Source organism: Camelus dromedarius, chromosome 11 (genome assembly GCF_036321535.1).
Source record: "Camelus dromedarius isolate mCamDro1 chromosome 11, mCamDro1.pat, whole genome shotgun sequence".
In the NCBI taxonomy this organism is placed as follows: Eukaryota; Metazoa; Chordata; class Mammalia; order Artiodactyla; family Camelidae; genus Camelus; species Camelus dromedarius.
In genome coordinates this window covers 9,711,533-9,733,609 of record NC_087446.1, presented here as the reverse complement: position 1 = coordinate 9,733,609, position 22,077 = coordinate 9,711,533, and the positions used below count along the sequence as shown (strand labels likewise).

General features: G+C 52.1%; 1 protein-coding gene across 2 annotated transcripts; it reads left to right on the top strand.

The window, feature by feature from the left end:
- The first annotated feature begins 437 nt into the window (after positions 1-437).
- NCF4 (neutrophil cytosolic factor 4) lies at positions 438-18,318 on the top strand. 2 transcript variants are annotated; one of them, XM_064491484.1, is made up of 10 exons: positions 438-654; positions 6,298-6,382; positions 6,757-6,910; positions 9,165-9,235; positions 11,847-11,974; positions 13,333-13,390; positions 14,082-14,192; positions 16,262-16,392; positions 16,668-16,733; positions 17,944-18,318. In XM_064491484.1, exons 1-10 carry the CDS (start codon positions 623-625, stop codon positions 18,137-18,139), a joined length of 1,032 nt encoding a protein of 343 aa, XP_064347554.1. In that variant the 5' UTR covers positions 438-622; the 3' UTR covers positions 18,140-18,318. The 2 variants fall into 2 exon arrangements, with proteins under 2 accessions (XP_064347554.1, XP_010997279.1); XM_010998977.3 differs by having other exon boundaries at positions 441-654; positions 14,082-14,180.
- The last annotated feature ends 3,759 nt before the right edge of the window (positions 18,319-22,077 follow it).

The following is a 22,077-nucleotide window of genomic DNA, read 5'->3' as shown; positions in this document are numbered from 1 at the left end:
GCACAGGTGCCCAGGAGCACCACCCAAATTTGGAGAACCAGGGAGGCTTCCTGGAGGAGGTGGCATTTGAGCTGGGCTTGAGGGATGGCAGGCAAGGTGGAGGCCAACACTCCAGGCCTGGGAAATGGCTTTGGCAAAGTCTCGGCAGTGAGGGCGTGGGGGTTGAATTTGATGAGCCGGTGCATGTGAAATGACTTCTCAAGGTTGTAAGTCCCCCTGGTGGCTGAGCCAGCACTGGGACCCCATCTCTGATGGGAGTGGGGCTCTGTGATGCCCAGCCGAGGCCTGGCACCAAGAACTAACACTGAGGAAGTCCCTGAAGCCCCCAGATCATTGGACTCCTGCACACCCAGCGTCAGAGGGTGGGCACTTCCCCAATTGTGGTGCAGCTGGGTCGGGGAAGAGGAAGTGCGGGCCACAGGCCAGACCCTGAGAGCCGGGAGGAGGAGCCTCTTCTAGAATCAAGAGGAGCCAGGGTGGGGCCTCCCCAAAGGCAGCTCCTGGAGGCTCCTGGGACCACAGCTGAGACACAGGGGGGCTGGAGGGAAGTGAGAGGAGAACTCAGCCTGGGTCCAGCTGAGCGAGACCCTCTGCCACCCACTCCCCTGGACCACTGGCAGCCATGGCTGTGGCTCAGCAGCTACGGGCTGAGAGGTGAGTGTGGGGGCGCTTCCCTCCCGGGGCCTCCTCACTGCTCCCGGCAGGCCTCGGGGGATGGAGGCCGGCCCTCCCTCAACACTTATCGATGTCAAAAGTTGAGGGGCTGGAGATGAGTCAGAACCCAAATACTCAGAAATGAAGATTCTTAAAACTGTTTTGAGGAAACTCCGAATAGCGCACAGACCAAGAGGCTCAGAGAGGGGGAGTGACTTTCCCAGGGTCACGCACAAGTGGATGGCGGAGTCTGGATGGGGAACTCAGGTGTCCTGGGGCCCAAGCTGGGCCTCGCTGCACCGCATTGCTCAGTAATGGCTTTTCATCTTCTGTTCAGAGTCACAGAATCTGGCTCGTTCTCCCTTTTTATCCAGGGCTTCGCTCAAATGTCACCTCCTCCAAGCAGCCTTCCCTGACAGCTCCCTCTGAACCCTCGCCATGTTTCCTTTTCCTGTCGAGTCCTTACACTATGGCATAATATTTTATACACACTTGTTTGTTTTCTTTATCACTAGCTCCTCCCTTAGAAGCAAGTTCCACACAGTTTGTCTCTTTTGATCTCTGTTGTACCCTCCGGGGATTTGAGCAATGCCAGCCTAGACTAAGTGCTCAGTAAATGCTGCTGAATGAATGAATGAATGAATGGATGGATCTTTGAGCTGGAAAATGTCCTTAGATCCTTCTAGTCCAATCCTGTCATCATATGGATGAGGACACTGAGCCCCAGGGAGAATAAAATATTTACTCGGGTTCACATGGAGTGAGAGGCAAGGCTGGGGCTTGGAGCAAGCCTCGCCAGGGCCTAGTGTGGTTTCTCAGGTCTTTTCTGAGTATGTCCTCTGTTGCCTGGCCTGTACTCCGAGCTTTGGGGGAACCCAAGGACACAGGGCTTGGCTCCTTCCCTCCTGGAGTGGAACAGCAGGTGACATCAGGGAAGGAGAGTGCTAACAGTGTGGAGGTTACCCGGAGGGTCACCGGAGATAGGTCAGGCTGGCCTGGGCCAAAGTGAACAGCAGGGGCCCATGGTGGAGTCTGGCGCCAGGAGTGGAGCCTGGGGTGGAATTCCCAAGGGTCAAATGGCAGAAGGAAGGCTTGTCAGTATGCACAGAGGCAGGGGCAGCAGAAATCACTATTTGGAGGGTGAATCAAGAATGGCTTCGAGAGCCACGGAGGGCGGTGCTGGGGGCCGGGGCGAGGTTGGCCCACCAGATCCCAGCCCCGCTGGTCCACAGGTTCTCATCAGAGGCTGTTCCGGCACACAAGCCCGAGCCTCCGGGAGACAGCTGCTGTTTGAGGCTGGTGGCACTTCCTGTTTTCAGGGCACATGGGCCACACAGGGGATTCCCAGAGCTGGCCACCTGGACAGTGGGTTCCCTCCCTCCCACTCCCCATCCCTCTTCAGCCACCCTTGCTCCTTCACAGAAGAAAGGCACCCTGCTCCCCTCCTTCACGGGGGCAGAGAGCCAGGCCCTGAGGTCCCTTGGCCTCCCTGCGCCTCGGATGTCTATTTGAAGGTGGTCCCTCGATGCTTGAGGCAGAAGTGGAGGATCCGATGGAGGTTGGTGGATTTCGGCAGCAGGACTTTCTAAGACCTGAGACGTCTAAGATGGCAATGACTGCCACGAGGATAGTGACTTTGCTTCCAACAAACATGTTTTGAGCACCTACTGTATGCAGGAGGCACAAAACCTGAATGGGCTGTCGCCCCGTGGTCTTTCTGCCCCTCGTTCAGCATCTCTTATCCAGGCTCCAAAATGGACTTCTCATGAACAACATAAGCCTTTGGGCCCTGAGTTGACTTCAGCTTGGAGGGGTCCTGGCTCAGGTCTCTAGGGGAGCGGCTGGTCGATTCCAGCTGGGTTTGCTGCACCCCTGTCCTCGCCCTGCCCCAGTGCAGCAGCTTCCTGGCTCCGGGGACCCCTCCCTTCCTCCAGGCAGCCAGGTCATTCCCACAAAGCCTACCAGCGGACTTGCTGAAACGCAGATGCAGGGAGTGCCCCTGGGTGGAGCGCCTACCAGTGCTGTTCTGGGCGCTGGGGATGCAGCAGTGAGCAGCACCCCTGTTCTCATGGGAATTCTCCAGCTGTGCTTTTACAGATGTGACCTCCGAACCTTCCGAGGATGTAACTACTTCTACAGTCCCCATTTTGGAGTGGGGAAGGGGCTGGAGCACAGAGAGGAGTCTTCCCAAGTCTGTTGACCTTGGCAATGGCAGAGCGGGGACTTGGGTCTTCATCTTTCACCTGTGCCCTCCTGCTCTGTGACACACAGGCCCGCTGATGCCCTCCCGACATAACCCCTTCACCCCACCACCCCAGGGCGAGGCACAAGGGCCCTCTGTGAGCAGACCCTGCCTGTCTCGCTGGCTTCATCCCTCATAACGTGCCCCCTCTTGCACGACTGGGGCCTTTGCCCTCACTCTTTCCCTTGCTGTCATCCTGGGACCAAATCCTCTTTGTTTCTTCCATTGATCTGGTGCCACTTCTTCTGGGAAGCCCTCCCTGACCACCTTCGGTCTGAGAGAGCCTTGCCCTCCTACATGCACAGCATCTTGCTTCTCTCTTTGACAAATGTCACCCCCACCTTAGAAGTGTCTGCTTGCCGTGCTCTCTTGCCCACAGCCTCACTGATCCTTTGAGCGAATATAATGGCCAGGCTTCTGTTGTAGCTACAAACATCATGTGCTTTTCCTTCACGGCTTCTGTGACCACTGAAATTACATAATTATTTGTTTAGTGTCCAACTCCTGCGCTCAGCCATGAGACCCAGGAAGGCAGAGGCCATGTCCTAATGTTCTTAGAACAGTGTCTGAGCTACAATCGGGGCTAACAAGGATGTGTGATTTTATTATTTCTTCGGATGGGGAAACTGAGAGGGGCTGGGATTTTTTTAATTGATTTTTTTTTTTAATTCTTATTTTTTAGTTGAAGTGTAGTTGATTTAAAATGTTAGTTTCAGGTCCACAGCAATGTGATTCAGGTATACATACATATATATATATTTATATATTTTTTTTCAGATTTTTTTTCCATTACAGCTCATTACAAGAAACTGACTATAGTTCCCTGTGCTATACAGTAGGTCCTTGTTGTTTATCTGTTTTATATGTAGCCACGTGTATCTGTTAATTGAGAGGCTGGGAATTTATCTGTGTTCACACAGCAAGCTGCCAGAAGCTTCCAACCAGGGCCAGTGCAGCAGAGTTTGGGAACAAAATTCTGGAGCCATATTCTAGCTTCTTGACTTCTTCAGGCAAATTCGTTAGCCCCTCTGTGCCTCAGTTTCCCTGCCTGTAAAAAGGTGACATTGTCTTAGAAGAGCACCTGGTGCTTGATGTACACCCAGGAAATAGTTAACTGCAGTTATTATGACCCAACCTGCCTGATTCCCTGTGAAGGGCCATTTCAACCTCTCTGGTTCCTTCCTGCCCCACTCGCATCCGATTGCAGATGAAATACTCATGAAATGCACCGTCTCAGGGGAGAAAGTGGAGGAGGAAGCTTCTCCCAAGGGGGTTACCGCAAGGCCGTGTGTGGAAAGTGAGTGGGGAGGTTACCAGCGGCCAGCACGTTGCCCTGGGAGTGCTGGGGATTTCCTCTGCCCGCTTCTGCCACCCTGAATCACCTCCCGCAGCAGCCTGGCGAGTTCTGAGGCAGCCCACGCTCCCGAGCAGCCCTGGTCACGTAGGGACCAGCAGGGGCTGGGACTGGGTGTGGAGACTTCAAACCCGATGTCTCATGTCTCCCGAGGGCCCCGCCAGCTCTGAGGCCTGGGTGTGGCAGCCCCTGCCCCCAGCTTCCACCCTGTTTCCCAACTGCTGCAACAGTGCAGTCACCATTGCTTCTTATTTCCTCTGTTCACAAGCAGCTGCACTCCTCGCTGCTCCTTCTCCATCTCCTTGGCTGTTTTCTCTCCCACCATCTGTCCCTCTCAGTTTCCCTCTCTGCTCACTGATTGCTCTTCTCTGGGGGTCTTACCCACCAGTCACTGGGCACATGGTTCTTATCTCTCCTGCTCCAGCCAAGACCCTCTCCTCCCAACCCCACCACTGCAGAACTCCAGAGCCACACACCAGCTTTTGCTGGATCTCGAACTGGGTGCCCAAGAGACCTCTCAAATTAGCATGCCCCAAACTGAGTCCATCAACCCAGCTCCCCTCCCACCCATCCTGATTAGAATATGAGTATCACTCTTGACACTGCCCTTTCTTTCACCTCTGCATCCAAACAGTCCCCAAACCCTGCCGGTCACAACTCAAGAATAACTCATAAATTAGTAGTGTGTCTGTCGGAAATGCATAAGGCTGCAGGGAACAGAGGAACTGACAGTGACTGAAACAAACAAGGGCTTATGCTTTCATATAACAAGAAGTCTAGCAGTTGGCCTCATCTGGTTCTGCAGCTCAGTGACTTCAAGACCAGCATCCCAGAGACTCCTGTGATCATGCTCATGTTTTTGCCTCATGGATGCAATATGGCTGCTGCAGGTCCAGATGTCACACCTGCTTTCCAGGCAGACAGAATGGGGAAGGGGAGGACACCATGCTAGCCTTTTCCATCCTTCTGGATCAAGAAAGCAAACGCTCTCCCAGCGGCCCCTGCAGCAGATTTGCTCTTAGGTCTCATTGGCCAAAACTGGTCATATGGTTCTCCTAGCTACAAGGGAGGCTGGGAAACAAGAATGGGATTATTATGTTTGACTCAGACCCATCCTGATCTATCAACTTGGGGCTAGGCATTGAATAGAAATGAGCTTGATTAGCAGGAGGAAGCAAGGGACACAAAAATGGAACAGTGTCTGCCAAGGGTGGTGTCCCTCATGTTTGTCCTCTCCTCCTGTCCCCACTGTCAGGCGCAGGCTCACATCCTCTCTCAGCTGGACCACTTCAGGGCCTCCCAGTGGTGCTCTGTCCCTTTAGTCTCTGTCCTCATTTCCTCTCCACCGGCTGCCTGAGTTGACCTCCTAAAGCCAGGATCCTATTGTGTTTCCACTCTCTTCTGAAGTCTTATGTGGCTCCCAGTTGCCTGTAAAAATCCTTAGCTCAGTGCTGGAAACCCTCTTCAGCCTGGCCTCATCCTCCTGTTCAGTCTCTGATCACATGAGACTGCAGCCACCCTAGACCTGGGCCCACTGCTCGGACCTCGTAACCTCAGGACATGCTGTTCCCTCTGCCCAGAAGGCCCTCTCCCCAGAAGGTCTTCCCCCTTCTCCCGTCTGACCTGGTAGACTCCTATTCAGCCTTCTAGACCAGACCTGGATCAATGTCACCTCCTCTGTGAGGATTTCCCCAATCTGGACATAATGAGCCATTCTCTCTGCAAGACGTGTGTCAACAACTTTGTTTATCCCTGTGACCCAGGGCCTGGAACAGGGTCTGATATGGAGGGGGGGATGCTTGACACACTGTTCCCGGATGAATAACCCAGTCGCAAAGCGATTTGCTAGACTCTAATGTGGCGGTTGACTTATGGACCCGACTCCAAGTGCCTTCACTGTCTAGGTCGTCCGGTCTGTGTCATGGTGCAAGAGGGGTGTCTGATGGGGGGTCCCGGATATACCTTGGTTCCCTTTGCACACGGCCTCACCCCCAGGGGACACCGAACCCAGCAGGGTGATAACCAGGATTTCTTCTGCCTCCCTCAGCGACTTTGACCAGCTTCCCGACGACATTGCCATCTCAGCCAACATCGCCGACATCGAGGAGAAGAGAGGCTTCACCAGCTACTTCGTAAGAGAGCCACCTGACCTTTACCCTCTGGCCTCTGAACCTTGACCCTCTGACCTCTGAACCCCCAACTCTCTCATTGCTTCACTTCTATCCCAGTGGTTCTCAACAAGGGCGATTCTGCCTGCCAGGGGATGCTCAGCAGTAAATATCCTGAGACAGTTTTGTTTATTACAACTTGGGGTGGGGTGTCTAGAGTGTAGAGTCCAGGGATGGGGCTTCCCGCCCTGCGGTGCACAGGACAGACCCCACAACAAAGAATTGCCCGGCCCCACATGTAATCCCAAGGTCGGGAAGCCCTGCTCTGACCCTAGACCTCTGGACCACCTTTCTGGGCCCCTGGCCTGCAAGGCCCCACCCACATCCTCTGTCCTTAGGTTTTTGTCATCGAGGTGAAGACGAAAGGGGGAGCCAAGTACCTCATCTACCGCCGCTACCGCCAGTTCTATGCCTTGCAGAGCAAGCTGGAGGAGCGCTTCGGGCCGGAGAACAAGACCAGCCCCTTCACCTGCATCTTGCCCACGCTCCCAGGTAGGCCAGCCGGCAGGCTGCCCCAGGACAGAGCTGCATCCACCTGCCTCTCCTCCCAGCTCTGCTGATGCCCTTCGTGCTTCTATTTTAGTGCATGTGAAAACTGTTCATTTAGTCCATGGCTCCCCTCCTGCCTGTTAGCGCTGCCACCTCTAGCTCTCTGGCCTCAGAGTCCTTGACCCCCTGTGCTCCAATGACCTTTACGGCTGCCCTGCTTCAGCCGTCCACCACTGAGGCCAGGTTTGGAGTGCATCGGCCCCCACCAATTCCCATGTCTCCCTTATTAAACACACAGACTCATCTTCCAGCCTCCCTCCGGCCCCTCCGTGAGCACTGCCTTCTGACTCACCAGCTCCCCGGGGCTCCCCCTCCTTCCTGCTCTGCTGGGATGCTGTGGGCGACACACTCTGCTTTTGGACAGTCCCCCCTCACCCTCTGCCTCCTGGCCTTCCTTCCCAGCTAACACGCACCTTGGCCAGGCCCAAATCCCTGGCTTCTCAAGGCCAGCTCTCGTGAGCTCAGCAGAAGGAAGTCCCCCTGGAGTGGGGTGTAGGGTGGTCTGGCTGTGCTCGCCACACTCCGCAGGCTGCACACAAAGGGCAGACACTTCCTTTTTTCCAGGCTCTAAACCCCGCCTCCAGCTTGCTCTCTGCCTTAGCAAATGCCTGAGGTTCCCCACATCCAGCCCCGGGGAGGAAGCTGTCTCCCGGGGCCTCACTGGTCCCCTCACTCCACAACCCTCCTCGTCCCTGCGTGCCAGGGAGGAGGGTCTCTCCTGCCCTTAGATGAGCCTCTCCTCCAGGCTCCACACTTTCCCCTGGCATCTTGTTCCGCGTTTTCCCTGTAGACTCACCTTCTCCTTTGTCTATTGACTCTGCCAAGCTTCTACAGGAGCAGCCTAGGTTCTCTTCCATTTTTAAACAAACACATGCCGGAAGTGAGCATTCCGGCCACAAGCTTCCTTGAGCCCCGAGGGCCCTCAAAGATCTCTCCTTCTTTGATGATAAATCTTTACTTGCTGTCTAACCAAAGCATCTCCCAGCCTCTGTTCAACCCACCAGCTTGGTTTTAGCTCTTTTTCCTCCGTTGAAGTTCCCTCTGGATGGTGACCTGTTCACTGATCCATGGCCACATCCCAGACCTCATCTTCGAAGTCTTCCTTCTCCCTCCGGGAAGCTCTCTCCAAACTTCTATGGCACCAGTGTCTCCCAATTCCCTTCCGACCTCACCGCTGCTCCTTCAGCTTCTTACAGAATCTGTCTCCTCTGCTGCTCCTTGGAAATTGGGCATCCTCTGCACCATCGTCTTCCATCTGTCTTCTCACTCCCCCTCTCCCAGACAGTCTGACCTGTGCCAGTGACTCTAACTGCCCCTTTCTTGCCACTAACCCCTCAATGTCTAACCCAGATCTCTGATGCCACTCCCCTGCCACCGCCAGACACCAGCCCAGTGTGTCTCATGGGCACTGGGCAGCCAGAGCCAGACCCATTTCACCTTGGCCCTCCTGGGGGCTCTCTGGGGTGGTTCCCCCAGGGCCTGTGCCTGAGGGTCCTGGAGAGGACATCTGTCTTTGATCAGCTGCCGTCTGTCTTCCTTTCCTCACAAACACTCTACCTTGTCTACGTTGCTTTATTTATTTTTAATAGTAGTGTATATCTGTTAATCCCAAACTCCTAATTCATCCCTCCGCACCACTTTCCCGTTTGTGCCTTGCTTTTGAGGAATGATCCAACCATCCACTCCACAAATATTTATTGATTTGGGCATTATCCTACGCCGTGCTTCTTAACCTTGGCAGCATATTGAAAGTATCCTGAGACTTAAAGAATCCTGATGCCCGAGTCCCACCCCCAGAGATTCTGACTGAATTGTTCTGGGATGAGTCCTGCATAGTGAGATTTTAAACGCTCCTCAGGTGACACAAACGTGCAGCCAAGGGTGAGGACCAGTGTCCTAGGTGATGCGGATACAGCTGTGAGCCACGCTGTTCCCTTGGAGCGAAGAATTGTGTGTGTGTGTATGTGTGTGTGTAGGAACAGGTGGTAAATAAACAATTAAAACAGGACAAATACCAGCTGGCGATAGTACCACTCAGAGAATGCAGGTTGGATGGTGGCCACTTCAGTGCTGTGGAAAGATGTGGGGGGAAAGCGCTGAGCCAGTGGGGAGGGTTCCTGGCCTGGGTGGGCAGCTCTGAGCCCAGAGACCTCACTCTTGGGCCAGATTCTCAGGACAGCTCTTTGCATCTCCTCAGCCAAAGTCTACATGGGTGTGAAACAGGAGATCGCTGAGACGCGGATACCTGCCCTCAACGCCTACATGAAGGTAACAGTGGTGCCAGACCACGTGGCAATGAGGAGGGCATGGGGTGCTACAGACACGGAGGGCCCAGGTACCATCCCTGGGCCTTGGATGGATGCCCTTGTTTATTCCCCAACCTGTAAACTGTCGGCATCCTTAGGAGACAGGAGCACAAAGGAAGGAGCATCATAAGGGCAGAAACCAGGCTGGTCAGGAAAGGCCTTTCACCAATTAGAGCTGTGCAAAAAAGGGATAATGTGCCTCACGAGGTAGTGAGCACCCCGTCACTAGAGGCATACAAGCCGTGATTGATGGCAACTTCAGGAAACTGGGGAGGGAAGCTTTCTTCATAGCCCAGAGTCATCCTCGCAGACTCCTCTCCCTCCTCTTCTACTCTTACGGAAAAAGAGCACCGCGCTAGGAGTCTCTTTAGTCTTTGCTCTGACATTGACTGGGTGACTTAGGGCTAATTGCTTATTCTGTCTAGGCTTTGGTTTTCTCCCCTGTGAAACAGGGCAGTGCTCCCAGCTCTCTGGTCTCACAGGAGGGGAGTGATGTTGGGATCTATTGAGAAAAGGACAGGAAAGTGCTTTGTAAACTGTGAACCTGCTTTCAGAATGTGAGAGATTATGACTCCGAGTGGAGTGAGGGAGCAGGAGGAGAGCAGAAGAGGTGGGCGGAGGGAGGAGGTGGCTGCAGGAATCCTGGGCTCTGGGCTGAGAAGAGGTAGGATGGGAAGGCTTGTGGGCTCCAGCATTGGCGGCATCTCCCCTCCAGGGGGCGCTGTGACAGTGGCTCCTGCAGGGTGGCTGGAGGCTCCACTCTCCTCCAGCCGGTCTGGAGAGGGAAGTGGGTGCTGGTGGGAGGGAGGAGGGGCTGTGGAGCTGGAGCTTTTTATTCCACACCTGGTCTTAGCAACCAGCAACCTGGTGGATCCCGAATCTGCCTGTCTGTGTATGGGTGGGTTTCTCGAAGCCCAGAGGTCAATCAGTGCAGGAATCTGCTATGGTAACCCAACCCTGGGCTTGAAACATTCAGAGACGGGGAGCTCACCCCTGACCCAGGCCACTTGTCCATTGTTCGACAGCTATTAGGAAAGCCTGACTCCCTGTAATTTCTACCCACTGGTCTCACCTCTGTCCTCACGAAGAATATGGCTGCTGTGGTAATGACAATTGCTGGAACTATGGGGAGTGCTCTAAGAAGCAACCAGGAGGTTCTTGATACGCATTTGTTGGATAAATGGATAGGCTTACTTAATTCCCTCAGTAGCTTGTGAGTTCAATACTCTGATCCCTATTTTAAAATGAGCGAATGGAGGCACCGAGAGGGAGAGTCACTCACTCAGTGTCACAGAGCAGTTAGGATGGGATTTGAACCCACATCTCTGGGACTCCAAGATTGTGCTCTTGGCCACTGTTCTGGGTTGCAATAAAAGTGACAGCAGCAATGATAATATCCAGCCTGGATGGGACCCTTGCTGGGTGCCAGACGCTGTGCTAAGTGCTGTGCACGTATTTAATTTAATCCTTACACAATCCCACGAAGGAGATACTATCATCCCCATTTTATTAACGAGCATACAGAAGCACATTTGCTCAGGGTCTCCCAGCAGGTGAGCGGCAGAGCTGGGATTCTATGCCGGGCACAGCCTGGCTCTGTCTGTGCCTTTAAATCCACCTTTGGGTTGCACCGCCCCTCCTCCTCTGCCCATAGGACAGACATGTTTCTTCCAGGCTCTGCATTTCCAGTTCCTCTGGGATGGAGTTCCCAGCCCCTCCCCATCCTGCTGTTCCTGTGGGATTCTCTGAGGGGATCTGAGTGCCTCTGGAGCTGTAGCCCCCAAAGCCAACCACGGGGCTCCTGGGGACCTGTGTAGTGGGCAGCCTGGGGGGACTGACCCTACCAGGTTCTGGGTATCTTTGTCCTCACAGCCTGAGGATTTTGCATCGTGGTAGGTATAACCAGCATCACACCAAGAGTCCTGACCCCACTGCCTCCTGGCTCTGCCAAGCAGCCCAGGCACCTTCTCACTCTGAGCCGCAGTTTCCCCAAGTGTGACATGAGATAAAGTATCAGGAAGTGGCTTTAGGCTGTAATACCACCAATTATTGTTAACTTGATTTATTTAGGGGAGCCCTCCTTCACTATTGTCTCCTTTTGACCTCAGGGATGGGCCTTGGTGGCAGATGGCTCAGGATGGCCAACTCTGTCACTTGCTAGGCTGTGTGGCCCTGGCAGGTCCCCTCACCTCTCTGGCCCTCACTCCTAGGTTATTGTCAGATGGAGCGAGGTCACACAGTGACGCTCAGTGCAGGGCGTAGACAGCCACCACCACATCACGTTACCCATCATCACCTTACTGTCATGTCTGGAGGCCTTTGCGTCTTTTTCTAAATGAACTGTTCTTAAGCAAGTTGGGTCCCTCCTGACCTTGAACCCAGGGGCAAGTCTTGTGAAATGTTACCATCATTTCATTGAGGGTTGAAAATATGTCTAGTTTCTGTGATCAGGCAGAGAAGCATTAGTAGAGAGGCGGCGACCAGTTTGGGGCAAGGGGATGGAGCAGCTGGACTGGGATGTCGGGACCTTTCTGCTGACCACCCCACATGCACTGCCTCCTCCCCAAACGCAGCACCTCCTCAGCCTGCCCATCTGGGTGCTGATGGATGAGGATGTCCGGATCTTCTTCTACCAGTCACCGTACGACTCGGAGCAGGTGCCCCAGGCTCTCCGCCGGCTCCGCCCACGCACCCGGAAAGTGTAAGTGACCAGTCCCTGCGTTCCTGCCGGCCAGAGCCCTGGACCACTTGCCCCTAACCAGTGCTCTGTCCCAGAGGTCCTTGCTGCTAAGGCACTTCTTTTCCCTGGAAGAAGAGAAGGAACAGAGACCAGGTCTATCCCTGAGCACTACAGGGTGGTTTGGCTTGTTAGGTGAGCTTGAACAAGCGTTGGTCCTACAGGGACAGAGAGTGCGTGTGTTTTGATATGTGACAGTAAGAACGGGAGGACAGGCCTGGACCAATGATGGGGAGAGTTTGGTGCCACAGCAACCACTGGGGATGGCCTAAGGACTCAGTGCCTGGAGAGAGTAGGGAGTGGGGAAGGGGTTGGGAGCCACTTTGTCTGCAAACAGTCCTCCCAGCATCTCTGGGAATGCCTCATCCCTGGTGAGTTTTAGTTCCATGGGGCTGCTGTGGCTCCTAGTGTATCATGCTGACCCCTAGGGGATGCTGCTGCTCACTCCCTTATTCCAAAGAGCCCGCCACTCCCTCCAGCCCCCTCCTAAACAAGAAAAAAAATAATCGAAAATCCAAGCCACTGAAATAGAGCTGAGCTTCCAAATGTGAGGCTGCTCAGAATTCCAGGTACAGCGCTCCCGAGCCCCGCCCTCCAGCCAAGCCCCTCCCTCCTTCCTCCTGCCAGTGTCTCTGAGTGTCCTTGCCCTTGTGGTGCCTGGCTATTTCCCCTCTGCACCCAGGCAGGCGTGGCCTGAATTCCAGCCGTGCCTCACAGCAGGACTGGCTCCTGGAGCAGAGCAGGGCACTTCTTGAAGCCCATTTCCTCAGCTGAAAAATTAAGAGGTCTGATGTGGGGAGTAATAAGAAAGAGTCGGCAAGCTACAGAACTAAACAAGTGTGTCTCCCCATCCCCGCCTCCTTCCTGAGCCTCTGATTCGTGGTCCACAAAGCAGGGATACAATCCCTCGTCCAGGGCCGTGAGAACGAGGGGAAGTGTGCTGGCCAGAGAAGTAAGTGTAGCTGCATTTTTTCCTTTTTTTTTTTTTTTTTGAGTATAGTTGATTTGCAGTATTGTGTTAGTTTCAAGTGTACAGTAAGGTGATTCAGTTATACATGTATATACTTTTTTTCCAGATTCTTTTCCGTTATAGGTTATTACAAGATAGTGAATCGAGTTCCCTGTGCTGTACAGTAAACCCTTGCTTGTCTATTTTACACATAGCAGTGTGTATCTGTTAATCCCACATAGCTGCCTCTTTAATACCTTCTCCTTTCCTCACCTTTCCTGCTGCTGCTGAGGGCCTCCTCTGGGCACAAAAGCAGGGAGTGGACCCTGGGGGGCACCAGGAGGGATGACAAGCCTCTCTTCTCTCTCCACAGAAAGACTGAGTCCCCACAAGGTGCCGGCTTTGACCGCATGGCAGCTCCACGAGCGGAGGTACCCCCGCTGGGCCAGGCCCTCCCACAGCACCCCTGGGCTGCAGCCTGGCTCCACCTTTCAGCCACTGAACCCTTCCTGCTGGCGCCTGCCGTGTGCCTAGGATGGGGCTGGGTACCGGAGGGAGGAATGACCCACAGCTTCAGCCTTGGACACCTGAGGCCCCCAGCCACCTGAGCGGAGGGGATGTGATGGGCACAAGACTAGAGCAGAGGGGAATACATCCATCAGTTATTCATTCCATAAGTTCTGGGTTAGCCCCGCGTTGGGGACAGAAGCCTCAGAGGTGACTCAGACAAGGTCTTGTCCTCAAGGGGCTCAAAGCTCCCCAGGGATGCAGACTTAGAAATGGATTTTTAAAAGTAGTGTGATCAGTGCCCTGGGAGTTATGGGGGCACTGGAGTCCCCAGTGAGGCCTGGGGCCCAGGGAAGTTGCCTGATCCAGAGAGTTTAGACCCTTCTCTCTCATGCTCATCCCAACAGGAAGAAGCACCCATTCTAGAGTCAGGGAGAACTGGGTTCTACATGCAGCTCCTCCACTAACAAATAGAGTGGCCTCAGACAAGTCACTCATCCTCCCTGAGCCTCAGTTTCTTCACCTGTTAAATGGGACACTGAAGTATGTAAAAAACTTCTTTAGGAACTCAGTGAATGTTTCCTCCTTCTTTCCTTACTCTGCTTTTCTCCCCAGGCCCTGTTTGACTTTACCGGGAACAGCAAACTAGAATTGAATTTCAAAGTTGGAGATGTGATCTTCCTTCGCAGTCGGATCAATAAAGACTGGCTGGAGGTAAGGCTGGAGGTGAGGAAGGAGATGAGGATGGAAATGAGGTTGAAGGTGGGGATGGAGGGTAAAGGGAGAATGGAGGCAAGGATGGAGGTGAGGTTGAAGGTAAAGATGAAGGTGAGGATGGAGGCAAGTTTGGAGCTGAGGATGGAGTTGAGGCTGGAGGTAAGTTGGAAATGAGGTCGCTTTGAGTCTGGTGGGGAATCAGAGAATGAGGAGGGATCTGAGAAGGTCCCAGGGAAGAGATCTTATTCAAAGACAGCCCTGGAGATCTGGGCAGGTGGATGGGGGAAGCCTGAGAAAATACAGTTGTGTGTGGCTGGTGCAGAAGATTCTGGAGCCTTTGGTGCTGACCCCAACAAACGGTTGTTTTGGGCAAGCCAGTTATCCTTCCGAGTTTAATTTCTTGGTCTTAATCTCCTGTGACAGGGAATCTCAGCCTGTTCACTATTGGCATGTGGGGCCAGGCGGTTCTCTGCTGCAGGGCTGCCCTAAGCGTCCCAGGATGTTTAGCGGCATCCTTGGCCTCCATCCACTAGATGCCAGTAGCACCCCTCCAGCTGCACCAGTCAAACGTGTCCCCAGGCATTTGGCCCTGAGGGGCAAAATCACACCCAGCTGGGAAACGCCATCTGCCGTCTGGGGTAATGTTCCTTGCCTTGCGGGCAGCGAGTGAAGAGAGTGAGGAAGAGCTTGCCTCTGGAGTCTGGCGTCACATCCTCGCTGTTTTTAGCTGGCTCTGTGACATTGGGTCCCTTGCTCAACCCCGTGGTTTCCTTTCCCGTAAATGGAGATTACACTGGCTGTTTCTTAATAGCTTTCCAGGAAGGGTTAAAGGAGGCGCAGCTATTCAGGGCTCAGCCCGCAGAGAGCTTGGATGTGAGGTGTCCGGCCAGTGCCGGGGCCCCTGGGGGAGTTTAATGAGGCTCTGAAGCCAGAACCTGTCTTGGTCATGCTTTGTCACTGCACATCCCTGCGCAGCCAGCGTGGCCCATACAAGGGCTCATGACTGGAGACGGGGGGAAGGGCACCGCGTGGGAGGCCCTGGCCTGGTGCCAGCCTTTTGGATTAAGTCCAGTTGTTATTAAAGATCCCCTTCTCTCAGGGTTCCTGAGCGGGTGTCTGAAGGAGGTTGTGGGTCAGGTCCTGAGGCAGGGCCAGCGCCCAGGGGTCCTGGGACCACTGAGGGGAGGGGAGGGTCCCTGGCGTCCAGGGGCTGGAGAGCAGCGAGGACCCAACGTGTGTCTCACCAACTTGGCAGTTTTGATTTTATCTTAGTCCTGGAGCTCCGTCTCAGGCACTCAACAGCCCTAAGAGCTTCCTGGGGGTATTGCTGGGGCATTCTCCAGAAACAGGAAACGTTTGTTGACTTGTTTTCTAGAAAGTTCTATGTATCAGTATGCTGGCCAACTCCTGGCCTCAGACTGAGGGGAGGGTTGGGGAGGAGCGAGGATATACTATTTCAGCCTCAGTATATCCATCTGTAAAAGGGGATGTAAACAATGTGTCTCTCCATAGGATCGAGATGATTAAGAGAATGTGGGACAGGACTTTAGAAGAGAGGCCTGGCTGGAGGGAGATTTCTGGCTTTTTGGTCTAGAGCAGGTGGTATCCATGGAATGAATGAATGAATGAATGGGCCCCACCCTTTCCCGCATTTTATTTTTCTCCTGAACACCTACCACACTCTGACTCACCACAAAGTTCACCCGTTTATCTCTGCACTGTCTGTCACCCTCCCGCATAGTGGAAGCTCCAGAAGGAAAGGCAGGGACTTTGATCTATTCTGAGTGCCCAGAGCCTGCCCCAGAGCTAGTGCTCAAGAATGAATGAATGACTGAGTGCGTGGTTAAATGAATGAGATAAAAGCAGCTTTCTGGATAAGTTCAGGTCTTGACCTGTTCTAAAATGGACAGCTCGGGATGAACAGCTTACTGACCTTGCCCACTTTTTCTCCTCCCTCTGCATAAGGGAACCCAGACCTCATCTGTCTTTCCCCATCATTATAAAGGGGCCAGGGTCCCGAGGCATGGCCCCGCTGCCTCTCCTGGCCCCGACAGGGTAGTGCCTTCTTTCCCTCTCAGGGCACTGTCCGGGGAACTACAGGCATCTTCCCAGTGTCCTTCGTGAAAATCCTCAAGGACTTCCCGGAGGAGGAAGATCTCACCAACTGGCTGCGCTGCTACTACTATGAGGACACCATCAGCACCATCAAGTTCGTGGCCTGCTGGGAGGGAGGGACCTGTCCTCCCCGCCTGCCCATCCCCACTCTCACCTCTATATCACACTCCAGGTTCCAAGACCCAAACCAGATCGCATGCCCCCACCCCTACCAAACACACACACTTAAAAGCCTGCAGTGGTTCCCACCGCCCTCCAGACAAGCCATACCACTGTAAAGATGTCAAGGTTCCGTGTAGCATGGCCAGCCTCGTCCTGTGTCCCCCTTCTGGCCTGCTGCCTCCTCACCTGGGCCTGTTGTCCCCTTAGGGACATCGCGGTGGAGGAAGACCTCAGTAGCACCCCACTTTACAAGGATTTGCTGGAGCTCATGAGGTGAGGGGCTGGGGCGGGAGGAGGGCGGGAGGGCACCAGAAACCCCGGAGAAGAGAACAGAGGGAGGAACACAGCGCATTCAGGTGCTGGGTGCTTTACATCTATTTTGCCTTCTTGTTTTATCCACAGCCCAGCCCTGCAGGATGGGTATCTCCTCCTTGTATTAGATGAGTGGGGGGACCGCCGAGAGGTGAAGGGGCTTAGACGGGGTCACACAGTTTGTGAGCCTGAACTTGCAGCTAGAGCTAAAGTCTTTCTAGATCAAAACGTTGGACTTAGGCCCTCCACCACCAGGCAACTCCCACCTCCCAGGATTCAGTTTAGTTACGGGCAGTGATTTTACAGAATGGAAATAGCATTGTTACATTTCTGACAATGAAAAGAATACCTAGTCATTATAGTTTAAAAAGGAAGGGAGGGGTCTGAAATCACAGAAGGGTATAAAGAAGATAGAGAATTCTCCTCCTTTCGTTAGCTGATGTGCATTTAGATTTTTTCAATGCACACCCCACCCCTCCCCAACCCCACAGCCCCATAAATCTTACTTTCGTTGGGTTCACGACATCATTCTGTGGATGCTCCGTAACTAACGCAGCCAGCCTCTTTTGTTGGCCATCTAAGTCATCTTCTACTTTTTTACTGCTGTGAACAATGTCGTGATTCACGTATTTGCTGACTTCCCTGATTGCTTGTCTGGAAGTGAAATTTTGAGATCAAGCTGTTTGCAAGTCTGACAGGCTGCTGACCCATTTTGTCAAATTACCTAAGAAAAGGCCTGATGGCTTTTCACTGTCACCAGAACGCCCATCTACCTGCAGCCCACATCGGACAGTTCCAGTCCTTAAGGAGTTCTGCTCCAGAGCCACACTCGGGGCTCTCCCAGGGGCTTTATTCTGCTCTACTCTGCGCCCAGCAAATCCCGCTCCTCTTCCCCACAACAGTCCTTGAATCTTCAGCACATTTAGACACAAGGCATTTCAGGCTGTGCCACTAATTTCTTGTGAAAGTCCTGTTCTCCCCTGCAGGTCTCAGTGTCCCCATCTGTACAATGGGAGGTTGGACCACTCGGATGATAGGGCCGGTGTCAAGCCCTGACCTCTTCCAGATTCTTGGATCCCGGCCCTAAAACCCTCTCCGCCGCCTCTCCCTTAGGTCACTCTTTGGCCTAAGGCTGAGGGGCCTTTCCTGAACCCTGATCTCTCCCACTCAGGCGGGAGTTCCAGAGAGAAGACATCGCCCTCAATTACCAGGATGCTGACGGGGATCTGGTTCGGCTGCTGTCAGACGAGGACGTGCAGCTCATGGTGAGGCAGGCCCAAAGTCTCCCCTCCCAGAAGCGCCTCTTCCCCTGGAAGCTGCACATCACCCAGAAGGACGACTACAAGGTCTACAACACGGTCCCCTGAGCTGACCGTGTCCCCTGGGCAGTGCGGGGGCAAAGAGCCCTTGGAGGGGATTCAGACCAGTAAAGACTGGGAACACGGACAGACTTCCTGGTTTGGACTCAGATGGACCTGCTGGCCTTGGCTTGTATTGTCTCCACATTTGGTCTCTTGATTAAATAAACCATTTTATGTCAAAGGGCCAGACGGGGGAAGATAGTATCCTTTGAGGGAAGAGAGGCGAGGAAGTAAAATACCCATTAATGAGCATCGATTAGGGGTTGTTTAGATACAGACGAGGGGCGGGGGTGGTGCTGGCTTTGGGCCTCTAATCCAGCCACCCCAGACCCTCGCCCGGTCCACATGTATGGAGAAACCCAGCGACTCTCTTTTGCAGCCTTTTCTGGCACTGGCTATTGGCCTCAAGGAAGTCATCCTCCCCCAGGTGCCCTCAGGGTCAGGCCAATGCCAGGCCCTCTGCGTGACCAGGGTCAGAGTCTTCCTCCGCCCTATTATATCTGCTGTTCTGCAGAGGGGGCAGAGACCTGGGTCCTGGTGACTGCGGTCTCCTCTGTAAGCAGGGGGTGAGGGAAGGGCGGATGCTGGCCCCACCCGGGAGGAAGAGGAGGCAGAATGATGGGTCTCCCTCTGTGAGCTGAAGCTGTTCTCTCCTAACCAGCCAAAATGTCAACAGGTGTCACCTCCAGAATGGTGACATAAGGAGCCTGGTGGACCCTCTCTCCAATGAAACACCATTTAACTGATGAAAAATGCTTAAAGCCAACCATTTAAAGTCTCTGGAAATTGTTCTGAGGGCATACAGCAAATGGAGAAGCGTTTATTCTACAAAATCTCCTAAATCCCAGTAAGAACAATGAGTCTGTGGCATTTGAGCCTCCATGTGCTCCCATCCCCTCCCCACCCCCAGCTCCACGTGATGGAAATGCTACTCCGGATGCGATACTCTAGGTGGACACAGCCAAGAAGATGGGGGCTCCCTCTCCCCTCAGCCCCCCGTCTTTTGCCATTTCACCCTAGAAAGGGCTGGCTGCCAGTGCCTCTGAACCCCTCAGCCCTGTGTTGTGGAAATGCCATTCCAGGCCATCACAGCTCCTGACATGGCGTGCCAGGGCCACCATGGCAAAGTACCACAGACTGGTGGCTCACACAACAGAAATTTATTGTCACACAGCTCTGGAGGCTGGAAGGCTGAAATCAAGGTGTCAGGAGGGCCAGGCTTCCAGTGAAGCCTGTTGGGAAATCCTTCTCTGCCTCTTCCCAGCTGCCAGTAGTTTCTCAGCATTCTGTGGCTTTCCTTAGCTTGTGGTGCCTCGCTCCAATCCTCTGTCTTCATGTGATGTTCTCCCTGCCTGTGTCTCTTCACATTGTTTTCCCTCTGTGAGCGTCTCTGTGTCCAGCTGTTCCCTTTTTAGGAGGACACCAGTCATACTGGATTACGGCCACCCTAATCATTTCATTGTGACTTGATAGCCTCTACACAGACCCTATTTCCATGAAAGGTCACATTCTGAGTTACTGGGGGTTCAGACTCCAACATGTCTTTTGGGAAAGCACAGTTCAACATGTAAGAACCCACTAGAACATTTGTTTAAGAAACATTAAACAGAAATAGACCATCCTACTCCCCTCCCCCCTGCCAAAAAAAAACCCATGATCAGAGCTGAGACCAGAACCCACAGCCCTTGGGAGGTTGTTCTGCAACGCAGAGGCAGTGCTGCTGTTAGAATGCTGAGTCTCAGGGAGGCAACATGGGGAGGCTGGACCAGGGGCTGTTGTGTTGGGTCAAGGCCTGAGGGTACGGGTTGAGGTAATCCTGAGAGAGTGGCATCCCTGCCTCCAAGCAGAAGCAGAAGAAAATCTCCTCTGGAGTAAAGTGTCCCCGGGTTAGGCTGACAGGAGTCTCTCAGATTAAGATGAGGCAAAAGCTCATAGTCAAAAATCACTGAATCTCTGAGTGAGAATAGGCAGTGACAATAAACGATAGCTTTAGCTCCCCCAGGGACTACAGATTATTGAACTGCATGGCTAAATGTATAAAGAAATAAAGGATAAAATCATACAAATGAACGAGCTAAAGAGAATGGCCAGGCAGATTGGCAAAAGAAAGATGGATTATATATTGAACTTGTACATGTACCTATATATAGGTGTATGTGTGTGTGTGTACATCTGTTGAAACAGAAAATTCAGTGGATGATTTAGATAGTATATTACATACAGGTGAAGAGAAAGCTAGTGAATTGAAAGATAAAACCAAAGAAATTACTCAGAATATAGCACAGAGACAAGTAGTTGGAGAGTATGAAAATGGAGTTAAGAGATATGAACAATAGAATGAAATTTCTTAAAAATCAGAATCTCAGAAAGAGAAAATATAAAGAATGGCGAAGAGGCAACATTTAAATAGATGGCAGATGCACTATTTCAAAACCAATGAAAAACTTAAATCTATGGAGATAAGAAGCATGTCTGATAAGCAGGATAAATAAGAAGTGGTCACAACTTGTTACAGTATTTCAAAACCACAGAACATGGAAGCCAAAGAGAAGATCTTAAAAGCAGTCAGAGAAATTGGAAATGACTGCAAAACAACAACAATTTGAATGAGAAGTGGACTTTTCAACAGCACCAATGGCAGCCAAAGCCAATATACTTATACCTTCAGATTTTTGAGGGAAAATAACTTTCAATCTAAAATTATATGCTCAGTGAAATATCTTTCAATAATGAAGGTGAAATGAGGTCAGGTACAGATGCAAAGTGAGAATTTGCCATCAAGATACATGAACTTTAAAGTCCATGCTCCAAGAGGCAGGGCAATTGCCCTCGAGGGATAGTCTGAGATGCAAGAACAAATGATGAACAAAAATGATGGTGAACATAATTTTTGTACTTGTGTTGACTTCGCTAAACTGGAATTATATTTCCAAGAATTTCCTTCGCTGCACGGATCTAGGTTAGCGTGGGCCAGAAGAGACATTTTGCAAGAGACATTTAGATAGCAGATGTGAAGCAGCGGCCAACCTCTTTTTAGCTCAGATAAGAAATGCTGTCCATTATTGTGCAAACAAGACTGCGTGGGTAACCAGAGAAATATTTTCTGACTGGTTAACAACCACCTGGTGCCAGTGGCTTACTCAGGGCAGGCATGCTCCAGAATGGAGAAAAACACTTGCGAGATGTCATCAGCATTCCTGGAAAACTGCTCTGCACACCCCCTCCCCCTTCCTTTGATTTCTCCCCAGTGGGACTTGTGTATTACAGCCTGTGTACAATTTCTGAGCAAAAATAGACACCTTTTTTCACACTGTGTGCACTATAATCATGGAGTCTAAGCCTCCATCACTCTCAGAAGAGTTCAGTCTTAAGAACGTCATTTACACAATTGCCAACGTTTAGAACGATGCTGAAAAATCAACATTCACAGATGCTGATGTAGGCTCTGTCTGCAGTGATGTCAGTTCTCCCCACTGACCCACAGGTAGCCACGAGTTTAATTAGAAAATACACTTCAATAAGTTTTTTGCTTTTGTTGTTTTGTTTAGAGTTTCATAAACGTATTCTTAAATTTATATTTGAAGAGTAAACGACTTGGCATAGCCAATGTACTCCTGAAGAGAATAAAGTGATGAGACATGCCCTCCAGACAGTAAGACTTATTGTAAAGCAATGGAACTGAAAATGGTATGATATTTGCACTGGGACTGACAGTTTAGCAACGGAACAGAATAGAGAGCCCAGGAATACCATGCATATATGGCATATTTTATTCTTATTTTTAATTGAAGAGTAGTCGATTTATAATATTAGTTTCAAATATACAGCAAAGCCATTCATTATACATATTTATACATATATATTTTTTCAGTTTCTTTTCCATCACAGCTCATTACAAGAAGTTGAATGTAGTTGCCTGAGCTATACAGTAGATCCTTGTTCTT